Raw genomic sequence first — 19,894 nt, forward strand, 5'->3', positions numbered from 1 at the left:
GTATGTTTGTGTATGCTTGAGTTAACAATGTACATTTTTCAATGTATTAGTTGATTTTTGGTTTAATCCATGGGAGGGGCTACCTGAGCAGGTATTTAAGGCAGAGCATTGAGCATGGAGAGAGAGACCGACCGACCGACCGAGGTTTTGAGTAAGTGAAAACCTTGGTTGCTTTAAACCAGGTTGTTTCTTCAATTCTGCATTCACCGAGTTATTTGCTTGATAATAAAATAAGTATTTTGGATTGCAATCTACAACTTCTGTTCCTGTCTGCTTCCTACTTACACCTAACACCAGGCCCTGGGCCATCACTACAAAACATAAGAAAAATTATGAATGAGAGGCGGCCATTTTGCCTATCAGCAATTGCCCAGTTCCTAGTAGCTTGTTGATCACAAGTCAGATCTCAATGATTCTGCATTTATTGCATATCCTCACCACTCTTTGTCTAAGAAAGTATATTTTACCCTCTGTTCTAAAATCAGTCTTCACTAAATTTCCAGCTGTGTCCTCTGGTCCTGGTTTCTTTGATGTGCTTAGTTGACTTCACCTGCACTGTAAAACCAAACATTAGTCACAATATCACATTATTTTTCAAGACCAGGAAGCCTATCAGCATGTGAGTTCTAATGCAATTTAAAAACCACTGTTTTTAATTTAACAAATCAATCATCATGATTATCTTGAGCAACACAGTCTTTAATTCATAATTCATATATAGTTGTTTGCAAAAATGATGTTTTCACCATCGTGCCTAGTTTGTTCTGAATAATGAAACAATACATTTGTCAATTGTAGTCATTTCTGAAACAAATGTTTTATATTTTAAGTAGGCTCTACTAAAACTATCAGATGCATGGCAGTTTTAGAATTGTAGGCCAAAGATTTTATATTGTACAATGTATTAATGTGCATTTTTAAAACTACACAAATTCATGGGATTAACATGTGTCTATCAGGTGTGTTGTACAATGAGTACATGTTTTATGTTACTTCACAGTACTACAAACAGTTTTATCATGCAAATTGATCTTTATGTATTGATTTAACCAGATGGCATAGTTTACATGTAGAACGAGAACGAATCACAATAATGTTAAGCTGCTTTGTAGTGCTTACACCCATGGTTTTATACGGTATTTATTTTACCATTTACATAATAAATATTTGACATTGTGACAGGGTGGCTGTGTGGTGACGTCAGGTCAGATGCTGGAAGGAAAACAAACCGAAAAATACTGACACCAGGAAGTACTGCAGTTCAAAGAGAAGACGCTGTGTGCCGTTTATTTAAATAACAAAAATAAATAAAAGGTTTAAACAGAAAACACAGTGCTCACAGAGCAAAATAAATATTTAAACAAAACAAGTCACGAACACAAAATATTAAATAATACAGGTCAGGCTGGGCAGTAGCCTTCACTGATCCTGTACGTTTTTTAAGTTTCGTTTTCTCTCTCGCTCCTCTCGCTCTCGCTCCTAACACCCACCCCGAGTGCAGAGAGCTGCAGGCTTATATACCGTGGCCGAGGGGTTTAACTAGCTGGCAATTATTCTATTACCCCTCGGCCACAATCTGCACAAGTTTTTAATTCCCACCTGTTAATTGCCCTGCCATAGTAATAATAAAGGTAATGATGTTTTCATCACCGTTTAGGTAGTGACTCTGTTCTCCGGCGACAGTCAGCAGTCACCTTTTAGGGCCTTCTGTTGCTACTCTACAAAACTGTATGGGCCCTATTTAGCAAAGTTCACAAAACCCAAGGCAGTCGCAAAACACTTTTGCGGACAGCGCACCAAAATCAGGCACACATGTGGGCAAATAGACTTTGCCCACCTATGTGATTTAGTACCCATGTTTTAGTGCCCAGCCAGCAAGTCAGCGTTAGTGCTGGGCATGGGCTGAACTTTAGGAGTGTCCTCATTTACATACAAATGTAGCGATTTAGCAAACCATCAACAGTGTTAGTGTTTGCATTTCAATTGACATGTGAAAACCAGGTCTAAACTGTGCACAAATTACATGGACGACTATAAATACTGCTGAAACTACCAGGGAAGCAGGTAAAGAAGAGAGAAATAAACAAAATATGGAGTGCGCACTGGATTTTTATGTGGCCAGACAAAGAGAGATGAGGAGGAGGAGGAGATGTCCCCAAATATTTAGAAGTCATCTGTTTTTTCTGAGCCTGTCTGACACACAATGTATGCAGCAATTTCTTCTCAACGGACAAACAATCACTGACATCTGCCAACTACTTCAGGCTGACCTGGAAGGAGACATGCAGACCTATTCTGTCAACGTGCAAGTAGTGTGTGATGGCAACAACTACATTATGACTCGTTTATCCTCGCTAATTTGCAAGTGGCAGCTGCATTTTAGTGGGATGACAGTCTGAGAGGCTGGTTGATAGGGGACAACGGGTATTCACTGAAGCGGTGGTTACTACCTACACCGCTGTTCAACTCCACGACCCCTGCCGAACAGAGGTATAACCGTACCTTTAAATGTGCTTGTACTGTAATTGAGCGAACATTTGGAATCCTCAAAATGCGATGTCCCTGGGGGAACACTACAGTACACTCCTCAGAAGGTTAGCAATATTCTCCTGACTTCTTGTGTTTTACACAACATAGCTCTCTGTAATGGATGCTGAACTTACAGAGGAAAGATTATTACAAGGTTTGAGGGAGGCTGACGCTGAACTTGAAGCTCCAGTGGTGGAGGTTGCAGATGCTGCAAGTGCCAGGCAGGTCAGACAAAGCCTTATAGATTACTTTTTTGTGGGGTTTCAAAATGCCCTTGGTTCGCTATCACAGACGCACAGGTGCTCTTAAATGGAATGTTGACTCCTTATTGGTTGTAACCCCCCCATTGTGCTTTGATTGGCTGGGCGCATGATTTGCTATATGATGTGAGTTAGCCCACGCATGAGACTCAACTTCTATATCACGCTGTCATTTTTGCCTGAGCGGAAGCAGCTGTGCACATATTAGCGAAATAGGGCCCTTTGTCTGCTATTATTTTTTACTGCTTCTATTTACTTTATACTCACAGATGTATAATGATTTCATTCTTGCTGAGTTGATGATCCAAAGTGTAAGTAAGATTGAATTTTGTATTAATGGTACAGCACACTGATTTGGACGATCTGAAAGTGAGAACGAGAAAGTGTACAAATGACAATTAGTGTGAGTGCCCTATTAGTCTGGCAATCTGTTGTGAAAGAAAATTGACTGTATAATGCCTAGAAGACATCCAATTAAACAACTATGTCATATGATGTATACAATAATTGCCTTTGTGAGACTATGTCAGCATATTCTTGGCAATTCAGATTCTTGACAACACTAATCTAATTGCTTAGTCTGTTTTATGCATGACAAAGGACCCAGTGCTGAACTACCGGAGTTTAATCCTGCAGTTTCTGACCTGCACTATAGAGATCCTGTTTATTACCGAGAAATGTTGGTGTCCAATGCCATTGAACTAAAAAGAATTAGAAACATGTTTAATAAATGCCCAATGGCAGTTTGAGCACTCCCTTCCTACTAATGCATTCACCTGAACAGGAAAGACTGGTCTTCGGAAACTGCTGAGTGACCAGTACGAGAGAGAGTTTTACTTTTTGTTGTTGTTCTCGCCGATCAGACCTTTCTGCAGAGACCATCATTGCCACAGTCCCAGAGCTGAAGATTTAGAAGGCTAGCCTTTTATCTTTGAACGCCTACTTTCATACTTCAATGAATAAGACAAAGCTGCTGCACACTATTTTTCCTGAGGCAAAACAATTCTCACTGCACCATAAGGTAAGGTTTACACAGCACGAGGTCCAGCTCATTGATGCAGTGTTGAACAACATCCCTGTTTGCCAGAAAGTGTGGAAAAAGCTTGAGGAGACTGCAGATCGAAAACAAAAAGCAGAAGCCTGTGGCTTTCTGAAAACATGGAATGCCAAGCAAATCTGGCTAACAGAACTTATGGGAGATATCATAGATGTCTACCAGGCACAGGGTGATCTCATCCTTTCTGACATACTTACTTGTCAAGATTAAGCAGTCAGAAAGCTACAGATGATGAAGGAAGGACCCTTTCCTGGGAAACGTGAATCAAAATCAAGTTTGACATTGTCAATCATGTTGAAAGTGGAAGAGGCACGACCAACAAGTTTGTCACAACCAATCGAAATGCATAGGCTATTCATGTGGAAAGTGTGCAAGCAACTGAACAGTTTTTAGCATAACGCTTCCATACTGAACAGGACACCATGTTCTATGTCATGCACGATCTGCTGTCTGTGCATTCCCTCACACAACTTGTGAAGACTGGACAGGTGTCTGCAAAGCTCTTCTCAGGAAAAGATGGAGTATGACAGTGGAAAGGGATTCCTGAAGTCTCTCATCTCCTAGAGGGAAGTGAGTTCAGTCCCTACCTGTGAAAATTCCTTTAAAAATGCCCAGAAGTGAATGACTGTGGGAATTAATTTAATGAAAACGCAAAAGAGTGGAGATAGGTGGGTTACTGTACTGTCATAGGGGGAGGGGCATGTAATCTATTGCACAATTGCTTGTTTGTCTTATTATTAGTAATAAATAATGGCAAAAATTACATATATATTATATATATATATATATATATATATATATATAAGATTTGAAAATAAGAACTTGCAGAAAATTTTTCGAAATTGTTTGTTGTGCTTTAGTTATATTAATTGGTTCAAACTCTGTGAAAATGTATTCTCATTCGGAGGTTACAGAACGATAAATAGCAAAAAATAGTTATAGTTTGTGTGTTTTTGTTTAGACAAGGAAATGGGCGGATACCTATATATAGTAATTGTACTAGCGTGTTATTATATATATATATATATATATATATATATATATATATATATATATATATATATATATATATATAACACGTTAAATCCTAACGTTGTTCATTTAATAGTTTTTAGTATGACCTGGTTAACACAATTATTCTCCATAGGCACACGCAAAACATGCTATTTTAGTTGACATGTCGTTCAATGTAGTTTGAGGAAATTATATGTTTATTGTTTGGGGGTTATAAAGGTGGATTTTTAGTGTCATTTTAAAAATGTAAATTACTGCTGCGTTTGAGCATAGGACCCTATACTGTTGTATATAACAGATAAAACGTGTTTCCAAATGACTACTGGAATGTTAAACAACTGACGTTTATTGCAATTGATTTTGAAAATATTTGGGGTTTCTTTTTAACTACACAATAATGTAATTTCTCAGTAACTGAACACAAAATAAATTGTATTAAAGGTATTATTTTAAGTAGATTTAAACTGGCTTATTATACGAATAAAATAAATACATGAAAGCCATTGACTTTAGCAGATGTGAGAAATTTGAACTATTAATTGACATTCCATAAAATTCCTACTGGAATGCAACCTAATCAAAACCGCAGTGTTATTGCGGGCCAGGAGTACAATAACGGAATAAAACCAGCTGCACAACAAGCTGGGATAGGCAGAAGCCTTACCTCATACAAGCTTTTCAATTCAGTCTTTGGCCTGTAACATATCAAGTAGGTTAACTCTTTGGCTGCTTATTGCAGAAAGTCTCAAAACTTTTACAATTTTTTGAGTGATTAGTAGTAGTAGTAGTCGTAGTAGTCGTAGTCGTAGTATTACCAGCAATTTGGTCATCCAGTCTAGATGCTGAAACTGTTAAACCAGAATTTATCGCAGCATCGTTCTCAATCTGGTCATTAAACAGGATAGGGTGACACAACAAATGTTTTGTAGAATGTCATGCAGGTTCATTAAGGGAAATCGGCTACAGTTTGGGGTAAACAATATATACATAAATGTGTTACAAATATACCAACCTTTTGAAAAGAAAGAAAAAACGCGACAAATCTGCTGGAAAAAAAATGGTTTTGCCACACACAGGCTAGTTATTCCTTTATGGCATTTTAAATCCAAGGCGGCTGCAATATTAGAGAATTAGCCTACTTGCACTTATTATATGAAGTGTTTAATAAACATCTCTAGAAAGGGAAAATCCTGATTCTGTATTGAGTTTGAGCAATGCATCTACTTTTTCAATACAGAGACCATGGATTCATAATAAAATACATAATGCATATTCAATAACATGTATACATAACATCTATACCTCTTTCGCCTTACTTGTATAAAAATGTGAATTGTACGTCACGCATATGACATTACATTCTATTAAAAACGCACATGGTCCTACTGTAACAATTATTGTAGTATTAAAACATAAATGTAAATTGAATGGCAAAGCGTAATAGAGAAATGTATCTTACCCATATAGTAAAATATTAAATATTATGCCTATAGTCCAGTTGTGTTTTTTTTTTAATAATAATTACACGTTTATCATTAGATTATTAAAAGTAAATATCAGTTTATAGGCTCTAAAATGCAGTTAGTTTCTGTGTATGGCACGTTGGTTTGATATTAACATGAGTCGTTTTTTTGAAGGTACATTCAAAAAGAATCCATATGTTTCATAACTTGTTATTTCAATTGAGTTTAGTAAGTAGGCTACTCGTGTTTTCAATTAATGTTAAACTACTAAAAATATACATGCTAGATGAAAAATGTATAGGCTACCATAATAAAGGTACAAACTGCATGAGAACATCGATATTGGTTGAATACCCAGGCATGTTAATAAAAGTTTAGGGAGGTTTTATATGAAGTTCAAGATCATGTTGAATTGACATGTGTTATATTCGTTCACGTGTTTGAAGCTTGATTATGATTATAAAACTGTCTCTGTTTAATGATCTATGTTTAATTTATATGACGAGTAACACTTCGTCGGTGTTTAAAAATGTGGCTCTGTATAACTTTATTTATCTATGCGAAATTCGGTTTGAAAGGAGATCAGAGAGAAAAGGAGTGGTTTGTAACAAGAGTCTGACCAAGTGACCTAAAGGCTGATTATATGTCATTAACTGGAGACTCGACAAATCCAAATTACTGAAAGTACCTCCACTCAGCCAGATCAATTACACTTGCAGCACACATGTAACACTAAACAAATACAAATGATGTGCTTTTGCAATGTGGTATATCATTTACAATAAACAGGTATACATACGGGTATTCATTGTGTGAGACGGTTCCTAACGCATTCCAAGCATCATGAGCACTGATTGACAGTGCCACAAAATCTACTTTTTATATAAAATATTATCGTTATGTTGCAAAATTGGGAATGTGTATGTAAAACAACACAGTCAGCGCAAAACACTAGTTGGCCCATTACTTAAAAAGAGATGCTGCTTTCCTTAATTAGCAGTTTAAATAAAAAGATAAGAAAAAAAAAAACACCTTGCCTTGTATTTCTTATTAGTTCTCGACAGCCAATACGGGCAGTTTAATTTTAAATATTATTTATTTATGTTTTATGCACTTATGTTGCTGAAATTACATTTTATGTTGCCTAATGAAATGCATTAAAATATGTAGCCATTTTAGTTACTGAGGCACGGGTCTTGGTTTTAAATATTCATCAACATAACATTAACCAAATCTATATGGAACCTGAAAGTATAACGTAATGTATACAGGTTTGTTCATCATTATAAATTTGGATTATTATTTGTATTTTTTTTTTTTTTTTAATTAAAAACATCAAATCTGAAGAAATATTTTAACTGCAGAATTTCTGTTGGCAACATCACATTTTGTATTCATTGTGCTGAATATAGGCTTGTCTGAAGTGTTAGTATATTGAAAGTAAAATCAGAAAATAACCCAAGTCTGTTATAACCATTGATATGTACAGGGTTAGACTCCTACAGAAAATAGTGAGTGGACTGTAAAGTACGAAGCAGGATACGCATCCCAAGGACCCACTGATCCAGGTGACAAAGTCCTATTTTGTAAATCTAATTTACAGCTCTTCTCAGGGCGGATTAACTATTTCTCTACCCAGTTGATCCCATGTAAACAGGGCCGGATTCAACAAAATCGGCAAAGCCAACAAAATTAATCAGTTTTAAAAATGCAAGCTATATCTGATCCAATACGCCATCCTGGAACAATTTGAACAATAATGATTACTATGCAACTGTATAAACGTTTTTTTTTTTTTTTAAATCTATTATTTTACATACTGTTTGGTTTGGTATGTCACACAAGTTAACTAAAGTGAGAGCAGAGGTAATTCTACTCCCACATAGGCCTAATGTTAAAAGCAGTGTGGACACAAGAGTAAAACAAATAATACTGTTATGCTTTGACAGAATACAGAACACAATATACCAAAAAAAAAAAATCCTCTCAAATACAATATTCAGTTCTCAAAAGAACACAATTTATAATACAGGGACGAGGACACACCAATATTTCTTGCTACATGAAAAAAAAAAAAAAAACGAACCTCTTACTGTTAAACACAACTCCCCTAAATCCTGCTATGCAAATCACAAATTATTAAAAAAAAATCTTAGTAATAGGCCTGTTGTATAAAATTGATAGCTTTAACTGTGCCTTACAAAATATACAAAAAAGCACGGTGGCGGTTTTACGGTTGTTGATGAAGATTTAAAGAATTGGACTGTTCTATTTATTGGGGGGGGGGGGGGGCGTGTTCACTTTGTCAAGACTCATACAGGTCCACCCTTGAAAGAAAGTGAGTGGACGGCGTTCACCTGCGTTCACCCTCGAGTCTAACCTTGGATATGTAAAATTCCCGGACACATTGTGAATAATGTAATATATCATATTGGGCAAGTGACTCTTTCTGATCAAAAAGATCAACATTATAATATATTAATTTGTTCAATTAATAACAAGGCCCCTGTTTCCCAAAAGCAGCTTTAACCTATCCAGCATTGTGAAACCGTCGAAAGTGCAACGTTTGCAAGCGGTAGTGTTTCCCGAACACCATCGTAACTCCAGTTTCGCTTGAACTCTATCGTGTATATATATATATATATATATATATATATATATATATATATATATATATATATATATATGCTAATCCGTAAATTGGTTTAAAATGTGTTTTCCCGTGAACATCACGAACGACCTGCATTTTCACTTGGGGTTTTGAAAAAACTCACGTCAAGAGAGAGCTCTCTAGAGGAAGCAGCCACATCGTTCATCGTGCCAATGATCGTGAGCTCCACCACCAAATACTTTTGTTATCTGGAAACTACCCTGGCTGCAAACGCCCCATATTGAAACATTTTACTTTTTTACACCGTTATTTTGTACGTCTGATTTTAGGTTTATTTTGTATGATATATTTTGCTGAATTAATACTAGTTTTGAAACCCAAGGCAATTTAAAACGTTGGCTATGAAGTGTTACTGTATCGCTGAATAAACGTGATTAATCAAATTTTAGTGCAATTTCTTTTTTGCTAAGCGCTTGCATATTAACAGAACTAATATATATTATATATATATATATATATATATATATATATATATATATATATATATATATATATATATATATATATATATATATATATCCTAGGGGTTGTGTCAATAAAATACATTTTAGTACATAACAAGACAACAATAAAACTTAAAGATTTCCAACAGCACAATGTTTCATGTTTAATAGTTTTACGAGGATTCCTTTCATCTGTCTTCATGCAATGGTTTATTCTATATTCCATAACTGCGACTGTGCAGCATTTTAAACGTGCATTGTAAGGAACAAGAAAAGTCAATAGGAAGTGTTAAACTGCGCCCTCGTTTGGACTGTATCTGCATTCATGCTTTTCAATGTTCACTGGTATTCAAGAAGGCTTAGAGAAGTAGGCTGTTACTCCATACTTAAACAGGAGATATTTATCCTCTTGTTTTGTTGTTTATTCTTCTTTCAGTTGAACACATAACCCAACACAATGTAATGTTGCGTGCCTTTAAAATGTTCAGACATCAAGAGCTTTGCTACATTAATATATGAAAAAAAAAGAAAAAAAGAATATTGAACCCCGTGTATTATGTATTAATACTTACATAGCTTCATAGTAGAATAGTCATAATCCACCAGCAAACAAAAACTATCGGTAATTCAGATATATATATATATATATATATATATATATATATATATATATATATATATATATATATATATAGCCTTTACAGTCGTTTCTTATCTCCTAAATCCAGTTGATTTGCATCTAGGAAGAAATAAATGCACTTGACATATATGCAATAAACATGGATATGAAAGGAATGTGTATGGTATATGCCGCATTGCTTGTAAGTAATTAATTATGTTATGTGGTGGGGAAAAAAAACCTTCTCTTTCTCCAAATCCTATATTTTACATTTTAAATTTGTTTTACAAATTGTGTTTTCGGGCGGTTAAAATGTGTAATATATTGATGAAGTACTATGGATGTCGCACGTTGAAGTCCAAAAGAAAACATATAAATAGAGTAGTCTAGTTAAAAAATCGAGTATATATCAACCGGGAGATACATAGTAATAACAGACAAACTTCTCTTCAATTCGGGACTCCATCGTTACCATTTTAACAACAGCGAATCTGATTTATTTCAAACTTTGAATCAGCCATACAGTCTACGCCCATTGCATACACTGATGTTAGTCGTCTATCCTCAACAACAAATAAGGCCCATAGCAATAAACGAATGGAATAGTGTATTCTAGCATGGGCTGTTTTTTTTTTTTTTTTAATTCTAAACAGTACAAATGCAAAGTAATTGTTTTCGGTCTTCTTTTGCTTATGCCTGAATAGTGTAAAGTAATTATGTACCCTTTTATTTAACTTATGCACACATACATACTTATCTACAACTGTGGAACACACACAATACTTAGATTAAAAACGTGTGTGTGTGTTATTGATACATGTTATTGCAATTCGAACAGCTAATACATAGCACGATCACTTAAACTGGAAAGGTTTGAAATTGAAAGATTTGCGAATTTAAACACGGATAAACTGCATATAAACCAAAACTGCTGGCTAGCATAAAGTTGGTACATAATTCGTGAGTATATTTTGCCTATTATTAAAAGAATAAGCTTTTCATACTTTTGAAATGTAGGCCTATCTGATGTATCATGGTGATCAATGATTTGTTTCATGTATTCTTAAAAATATTATGCATAACTTCCTCTCAGCAAATATCCTCTATAGTCCAATTCATGTATGCTATAATTATGATACTTTTAAAAGAAAATGTAAAATTAAGCAAACCAATATTTTCAAAGGGTTTCACATTGGAGAAAGTAAAATGTACTATTTTATAAGACTACCAACAATGATTAAACAGAAGACATATGTATGAAGCCAGCACATTCTATTATAGTAATCGTTACCACTATCAAATATCTTTATTATACTTAATCAACACTGTTACTATTATATTATGATCAACAATTTAGTAGGTTTAAATATACAGTACCTTATCATATTGTCCATTGTAATCAAAGGTTGAAGTTACAACTTTGTGTTCTAAACGTTTTTTTTTGTTTTGTTTTGCTTTGTTGTTGTTTTGTTTTATTTGTATTATGAATAGAATTAAGCAGCCAATCCTGAAAGGGCAGCTTTTGGCAATTAGTAATGTGAACCTCAAGCAGTTTTTTTTTTTTTTTCTACTGCGGCTTTCAAGCCCTCCTACACTATGATCCGATTGGCCAAAATACGTTTTGACGACATATATGAACACAAGCTGCTGTAAAGATGAAGCTGTGACATGGAGATCAAACTAAGAAATTCTTCCAGAGCTTAACAGTGAAACTAGACATTGCACACAGACAGGCAAAAATGGATTCGTGAGAATACCGACTTTACAAAGTACAGAGACTTTTAAAAATACAATCTGGTTTCCAGCTCCAAAGAAAATGGTTTCCAGATCTAATGAATGCGTCTTTTAAGAGGGGATAGATTTTTTAAATAATTTAACTGGACAATGGAGTAAACTAAGTGTAAGTACCGCAATTCTCTGCACTATATCTGAAAACCCTCTTTACTTTCTGATTATTGCTGCATTAACCACAGACGTTATCTGGAAATACATTAATTGTCCCCAACATACCGGTGCAATTGTTTTGTACTGTTGTGCTTTATCTGTAACAGCTAGCGGGCAAGTTGCATTTATGTTATTTTAATATATGTTTATATGAAAGTGACATTATTTATTTGGACATTTGCTGAATAGCTGAACTATACATATATGGAGTTTGTTTTCCTAGACCTTGTAGTGGCATATTAATCAGAAAAATAGAAAATCTGAAACATTCTCACGAAGTGCTTACTAAACAGCTGGACTGTTTTAGAATGAGTTTAGTTGGAGGATTCCCACACCACCCGGTGGTACATCACGATGGTTACTCTTTTGCCGCTGCAGCCGCAGCTAGCCGCTGCCACGAAGAAAACCCATACTTCCATGGATGGCTCATTAGTCACCCGGAGATGTCACCCCCAGATTACAGTATGGCACCGTCTTATAGCCCCGAATACGCCAACAGCGCTGTCGGACTTGATCACTCGCACTACGGGGGAGTCCCGGCTCCAGGAACAGTTGGGATCGGACCCCGTCCAGTGAAGCGCAGAGGTACGGCCAACCGCAAGGAAAGACGCAGGACTCTAAGCATCAACAGCGCTTTCGCTGAGCTCCGGGAGTGCATTCCAAATGTGCCGGCCGACACAAAACTGTCAAAAATCAAAACTCTTCGCTTGGCTACCAGCTATATCGCCTACCTCATGGACCTACTGGCCAAAGACGATCAGAACGGAGAGGCAGAGGCCTTCAAGGCAGAGTTCAAAAAGACAGATGTGAAAGAAGAAAAGAGAAAGAAAGAACTGGTAAGTGATTGTGAACTTTTTTTTATTATTTTAGTTTTGAGCTTTAATATAAACTATACAAAGTTTTTTTTTGTAACTAAAACAAGGCACCGAATACACTGTTCAAAGTTCAGTCAGTCTATAATTTTAGGAATATTGATGTGATCAGTTGTACTAAACTGCATGTCTGTTACATTTATTTTTATTGGAAAACTGTTACCTGTTAAAACTTAAAGTGAATGCAACATTGATATTTCTGATTTTACGATTCTGAAAAACACAGTATACTTTAATTGTTTTATTACTGTAAAAACAAAAATCAATTTAAGAGTAGCATAGCCTCCATATTATTCATCAGTCGGTGTAAAAAAATAAACTCGATGACATCTAAAAATAGAAAATAATTAAGCAGTAGCTTAACACATGCCGTTTCCCTATGTGTCTCTATTTACAGATAGGCTTATTATAACACACACACACACACACACACACATATATAAAATTACACACACACATATATATATGTGTGTGTGTGTGTAATTTTATGGCAGCCTAAACGTCAGTATTAACAAGAAAGTTTCCATTGTTGATTTAATTGCAATACTTTGCTGAAATAGTTAGGTGGAATATCATTTTATTACAAATTGAGAAACAAAAACGCATTGATAAAGTGTGATGGGTTTGCCTTATTAGTGATACAATAATTACGATTAAAACTTTCCATTAACAAATCCAAACGTTCAAGGCTGCAGCCGTGGAAACTTGGGCCTTCGGCGTTGCACTCTACTGTCACACAACAGAAATGTATTTATTACCCTGTTATAGTGTGTGTGTTTCCTAAGCACGAAATCATTCTAAAAACAAACTTCATTGTCTTCAACAGAATGAGGTTTTGAAGAGTTCAACAAGCAGCAGCGACAAGAAAACGAAAGGGAGGACCGGCTGGCCACAGCATGTCTGGGCTTTGGAACTCAAACATTGAAGCTTTCTATTTTATTTTAAATCAAAGACGTAAGAGGAATGCTTCAAATGCCTTTAATATATACCCGATAAACTATATTTTTTCGGAACAATCAAACTTATTTATGTGCAATTTCCCGCCCTGAACGGAAAGGATATGTGAAGAAAGGCATTACGTTTTTAAGTGGAGGAAACCGATTTGGGAATGGATTGTGTCGTCTCATATGTTGTGAATGTTTGTTTCGTTGCTTTAAATGTACAAAAAGAAAGGCAAAACAGTTTGGTGTTATTGTTTGAGAAGTGTCATTTTCAAAGTTGGCTCATGGTTTGGATATAAATATTGGTGTGATGTTATCGTTATGTTACGATGCAGTTCTATTATGTTGCATTTGGAAATGTTAAGCGTGATGTTGTCATTTTTGTGGTCGTCCAGTATTTGATGTTTTCAAACAGCTGTTTAGTCTGTGCACTTCCGTCCAGAAAAGTGGAGTTTTAATAATATTGGAGATGTAAACAGTGTAATTAATTCAATAAACCACTGGGTTTTTTTAAAAAACAAAGCCTGATCACTTGTTCTTTATGTTATGAACAAACAAAACAAGCAATTTTGATCAACTGTTAAAACATGAATTAAAAAAAAGTTTTTGAATAATACCAGCATAATGAAAAATAAAGTGTAAATACAACTTTATAAAAAAATGAAAGTAACAACAACCAAAAAGGTTTCTCTTTATAATATCACATGCAATTTAAAAAAAAAAAATTCAAGTAGAACAGTCGTTTTTATAACGTTGGGGAGGAGGTGTACGGTAACATAGGTAGGTGGTCGTTTTGCAGGTCATTTTACCTCAATAGGAAACAGCTAATATGTGAGCGAAATATGTATTTGAATGGATATAAGATTTACAACGTGTTACCCAGCCAAATATTAACTTTGTGGCCAGCAAAATTCTCAAGGGCTATGGATTCTGAATCTACATCAGAGATTTTTTTTTTTTTTTTTACTCTCCACTTCTATTTACTACACACAAACAATAATATAAATTATTACTTCTAAAGCACATCCATCATGTATTGTGCTTTGTTCGAGGTGAACGCAAGCAGGATTTATTTCGGTATTATGCTAGGTAATCTGTGCTTTTGTTTATTTGACAGATACAGAAAATAGTCTGTTTCCGAAAAAAAAAACCCTTTAAAAACATAAAATGGTTGGTTTAAATAGTTAAAGTAAAATACATGTATAGGTCTATAATTAAAATGGAATTCAACTTTGTATGGTCTGTGATAATTTGCTATATATTTTTGAAATTTTACTCAGAAAAACTATGTGTTAAATTATGTCTTCAATTACTATAGAAACACGTTGTATCACATTTAGACATTGTGTGTGTGTGTGTGTGTGTGTGTGTGTGTGTGTGTGTGTGTGTGTGTGTGTGTGTGTGTGTGTGCTGGGCCAAATATTTTACTTGGACGTTAACATGTTTAAATTTCTCCACCACTATGCAATTCAGGCTCGGTAAAAGAAAAAAAAAATGAAGCACCATGTTGTTTTTGGGGCACGGTCGACCTACAGAAAGATAAGAAACTCCTAACACCTTCGACATATCTCTGACAATATCGAGGCTGAAGGGTTATCAAAACGAAGCAAACGTGGCCTGCCCTTTTATAAAGATGTCGCAGCCCGCATCTGAGAGGTTCTTCAATTGTCTATCGCGATACGAAAGTGCCCTAATTTTTTGTTTCTCGGATTCGCATATGTTTAAGCAAAACTCTCAGTTCACATTACATGCCATTCTTTCCATGGCTTTTGTTCGTTCGGACTCATATAGCCTATTTGTAATCAGTTTACTTACATTGTTAATTAATTATGGCTTATATAATTTATATATATATATATATTATATATATATATATATATATATATATATATATATATAATTTTACGAAATGGATGGCCAGCAGCGTGTGATGAACATTATTTGAAGTGCTGAAGTTCGTTTTATTAAGTAACATTTGTGTTTGTTTGTTTGATTTATAAAATATTAGAGCTAAGGGGGGGGGGGGGGGGGGGGATATTTAATTGCATCTTAATATATACTTTAAAAAAGACTAATCACGCTTCAGCTAAATCACAAGAGCCCTAGACAAGCCGGAGCCTACAAAAATGTAGGTTTTGACGTTAAAAGCTAAATGGTGAAGCAGGACTGTGTAGAACGTAAATCAATGGTGGATTGGCATGTCAGTATCATGGCCTTAGAGCACCACCAGAAGCAAATCTGGATAACATATTTAACCCTAAAAATACTCTTTTTTTTTGTTCTCCCTCTCCCATCCAATTGCGCTCTCGGTGTGCCAGGAAAATTCAGTTTTAAACCTGCCTTGTGGAGCTTTTAACGTATAGGCATCAATATATATTACGGAGTGTATGAGTGTCAAACAACGAATTGCTAACCAATTTCACGTGTCACCTTTCTTAATATCATTGTTATCTATGATTTACACTATAGCTTAATAATCGAGACTTTTGCAGACTGTTCATATGGTACTGCATATGAAAAGTTTGAAAGCACATACATTTATTAAAGTTACCATTTTGTTCTTTTCTTAATTTAACATTAGGCCTGTGTAACAACCTAATATTCCAGTAGCCTATCTAAATGTGTTTTTGGGAATTTCAATATAAAAAAAAAAGTTTAAAACAAGTTTTAATTTTCAGTCTCAGTAAGCGTAATCAAAAGTCGTTTCGAATGTTTACGAATGGTACTGTTCCGTACATTGCATTTATACAATATAATTTATTTATTTCAGAATTGTAACAATTGTTTAAATATATTGTTTAATTATATTGTTTAAACTATGTCAGTAACCGAATGGCAAAACATCTCAAAGTTATCATTGACTTTAGATATATAGGGGTGGCAAGCAGCAGCCAGGTAAAAATATGGTCAGTTGAAAATGATCTGTTCCAAGACAAAGCCATAATTCAGGACAAATACAGGTATTTTTAATAGCGGTCCCTTGTATGAGCTGATAATTGCAGCTAATTTGTTATCAGTGTCAAGATGGCGTCCGAGATAGACATAACGGGACATTCCCGTCTGATTAAAGCGTAGATAATTCCATGACCTTGTAACAACCTTATGCTATTCCCACAATAACGAAACAAAATAAATAATAACAATACCATCTTCACCAACGGGTATTTCATTTTTTGTTTTAAATGTGGAAGTATTGGCAAGAATATTTGCGTTTTAATCATAGCTTTATTTATCCCAAACTATTTTAAAATTGTAGATATCCTATGTGTAGTTTGGCTAAAGTACAACAGATTATCCCATTGTGTAATGTACTCGACCAATTTAATCGGAATGCCAACTGTGTTCACGTACTTTCATATCGGCCTATGTATAATAGCTGTAAAAACAGCTATTATAATACCATTCTCTCGGCAAAACTATCAGATTGAGCCTACAATAAGAACTTTGATACAAAAAAAGAACCCCAATCCTCCATTGCTTTGTTAATTGTCCAATTACCAGATGTTTCAACATGCTGTGTGTAAGATACTGCCGTAATCCAAATAACAACTGTTTATACGTTATAAAGTCAAAGTTATTAAGATAGAGAGTGCTTGAGAATTGATGTTGTCATTTCCACAAATATCTACAACCAGCATGTTAAAGTAACACACAGGAACTGAAGGAAATCTTAAGAATGGTAGGCTGTTGAACATTTTCACAGACAGCATTTAAGTTCTTAGTTCTGGTATTACAAACATCTGCGAGCGATTAGTGCCTATAGGGCCCTCCTCCAGTTCTTTTTTTCTCTTTCCAGTGAGAGCCCATAGACATGTTGACGTCAGATCAGACGGCCAGGAGCCATCCTGCTCTAGAATTGGGTGTAATCAAAGCTGCACCGTCCAATTCTGACTGGTATGGGGATTATTGTGCTCTGAAAATACTTTGAGAGAGTAGCATTCGAGTTTTAGTTGATGTGACCGATGTTTAGTGACTAAACAGTGTTACTTTCAACATAATAAGGACACAGGCCCGGCTCTTGAGCCAATTCAGCCTACTGTAATTTTAGCAATTAAGGACCCAAAGAAGCATGGTATTGAGTGCTACACATCCTCAAACATTCCCAACATGTTGATTAAGCATATTCTCAGTTGTAGCTTCCCCTTCTGGTAAGAAAATATACCAATACATAGCATTGCATCTAGGCCCATTGTATCCCAGAATTTCCATGAAATAAACTTGAATCCTAAAAAAAAAACATTTCAAAGTGAAATATGCAACTTTCCGTGCTGGGGGAAATGTATTAAGATCAATGGAAATAAAAAAATAGGCTATATAAAACACTAACTGAGTGCTTTTCATATTTATATTTTAAAACAACAACAACAACAACAACAACAACAACAACAACAACAATAGTAGTTTTATAAAGGTTTTCTTAGTTCGTTGATATAAAATATAGGCCTTGGCCTACTTGTAAAATATAGCTTTATTAACTCTATCTTTGGTAGGCTATATATTTTATATTATATATATATATATATATATATATATATATATATATATATATATATATATATATATATATATATATATATATATATATATATAAAGTTGAATAATTTCTACAGGTCTTGTATTATAAAAATAAGTAGTCAATTTTCCATTTACTTGGCCTACAGTTGACAGAACTGTCGGCAGCAAAATCTGGTAACTATAGGGCCTCGTTTCTATATACCAACACGATGTCTTATCAGACTGAGACGTCTGGAGCAGAATATACGATAGAAGTAGCGTTTCTATATAACGTTGCTCACACTACTTGGTCGTATTTCACCGACACCAATTCACTTGCCATATAACACGACAGGAAGACTACAGTCTTTTCCCTCATTGAACCTTGAGAAACATGGACGCTGTAATGTATGCCTTGCACTTATAGACATAGACTGAGACAATTACAGCAGAACATGTGCGCGCAGTATCTTTGACATTGTTTCTTTTTTGTTTATTATTATTATTATGGTCTATTCTTTAATTGTATTGTTATTATTATAATTGTGTATTGTTATTTTGTAATTTTTACAATTTCTTGGTACTGCAGAATTCTTTCTGTTTTAACCGACATGTAGATCGCTTTGAGATACTGTGGTATGAAAGGCGCTACGTAAATAAATACAATTGAAAACTGAAATTGATCAAGAAGTAATAGTGATCATCTCTTCTTTTGCTGAGGGAGTATAGGGTGAGGGGGCCCTCCGCCTGTTTAATCTCATATTATTGCCCGATAGCAGCAGGGCCGGTGCTAGGCAACTTGCCGCCCTAGACAAAGAGCATGGCACCCTTACATCAGTCAGATATGATTATTTTATTTAGTTTTTAAAATCAACAAGTTTTTGATGCAGCTTGTATTATGCAACTCATAATTAACATGGTTTCTGTTTTGAAAAATTGTACGGACCATGTACAGATTTTTAAATTGGGTTTCCCACGTGGGATTTTGAAAGGACTCTTGCATAACTTCAATAACGTCCAAATTTTAAACTGTAATATGAAACGAAATGTACTGGTTGAAAATTAATGTTTTGCCAAAAGCAGTAACGTTAATTTGATATTGCAAATTAGCTTTTTGTTGCTTAACTATTCTACAGAAGAACACATGGTGTTTTCTTTTTTTGGCAGATGCGGTTATTGATTTTCCTCTGGCTTGTCTCTTAACACAACCCACAATTTCCCTGAATAATTAAGGTCATTTTATTTATTTTTTCTAAATATGTGTCACATTTGTTCTAACATATTTAATAATGATTTAGTTAAATCTTAAATTAGACTTATTAAATAATAACACAAGGCTGGGTTTATGGTGCAGTTCCACACGTGTACATTACATGGGAATATATAAAATTACATTTTCCAAATACACAAGTTAGATAGAAAATGGGGTGTTAGGTCACTTAAATCTATAGTTTAATTCTCGTATATGACTAAATGCTTACGCAAATGTGATTTCCAAGGCCATTCAAAACATATTACTTGTGTTGCGTGGTTCATGTATTTTCAGACATGGGGGTACAATTTGCTAGCGTACCTGTTGTATTGAAA

The 19,894-nt window shown here is 34.8% G+C and overlaps 1 protein-coding gene across 1 annotated transcript; it reads left to right on the plus strand.

Moving 5' to 3' along the window:
- The first annotated feature begins 11,693 nt into the window (after positions 1-11,693).
- LOC117409571 (heart- and neural crest derivatives-expressed protein 2) lies at positions 11,694-14,423 on the plus strand. Its single transcript, XM_034015827.3, has 2 exons — positions 11,694-12,836; positions 13,699-14,423. The coding sequence occupies exons 1-2, from the start codon at positions 12,309-12,311 to the stop codon at positions 13,795-13,797; spliced, it is 627 nt and encodes a 208-aa protein (XP_033871718.1). The 5' UTR covers positions 11,694-12,308; the 3' UTR covers positions 13,798-14,423.
- The last annotated feature ends 5,471 nt before the right edge of the window (positions 14,424-19,894 follow it).

Source organism: Acipenser ruthenus, chromosome 2 (genome assembly GCF_902713425.1).
Source record: "Acipenser ruthenus chromosome 2, fAciRut3.2 maternal haplotype, whole genome shotgun sequence".
NCBI lineage: Eukaryota > Metazoa > Chordata > Actinopteri > Acipenseriformes > Acipenseridae > Acipenser > Acipenser ruthenus.

Bases quoted from the DNA above. Each gene is read 5' to 3' on its own strand.
- LOC117409571 (XM_034015827.3), top strand. From the start codon at position 12,309: ATGAGTTTAGTTGGAGGATTCCCACACCACCCGGTGGTACATCACGAT. The intron at 12,837-13,698 runs GTAAGTGATTGT...TGTCTTCAACAG, and splicing joins AAAAGAGAAAGAAAGAACTG to AATGAGGTTTTGAAGAGTTC.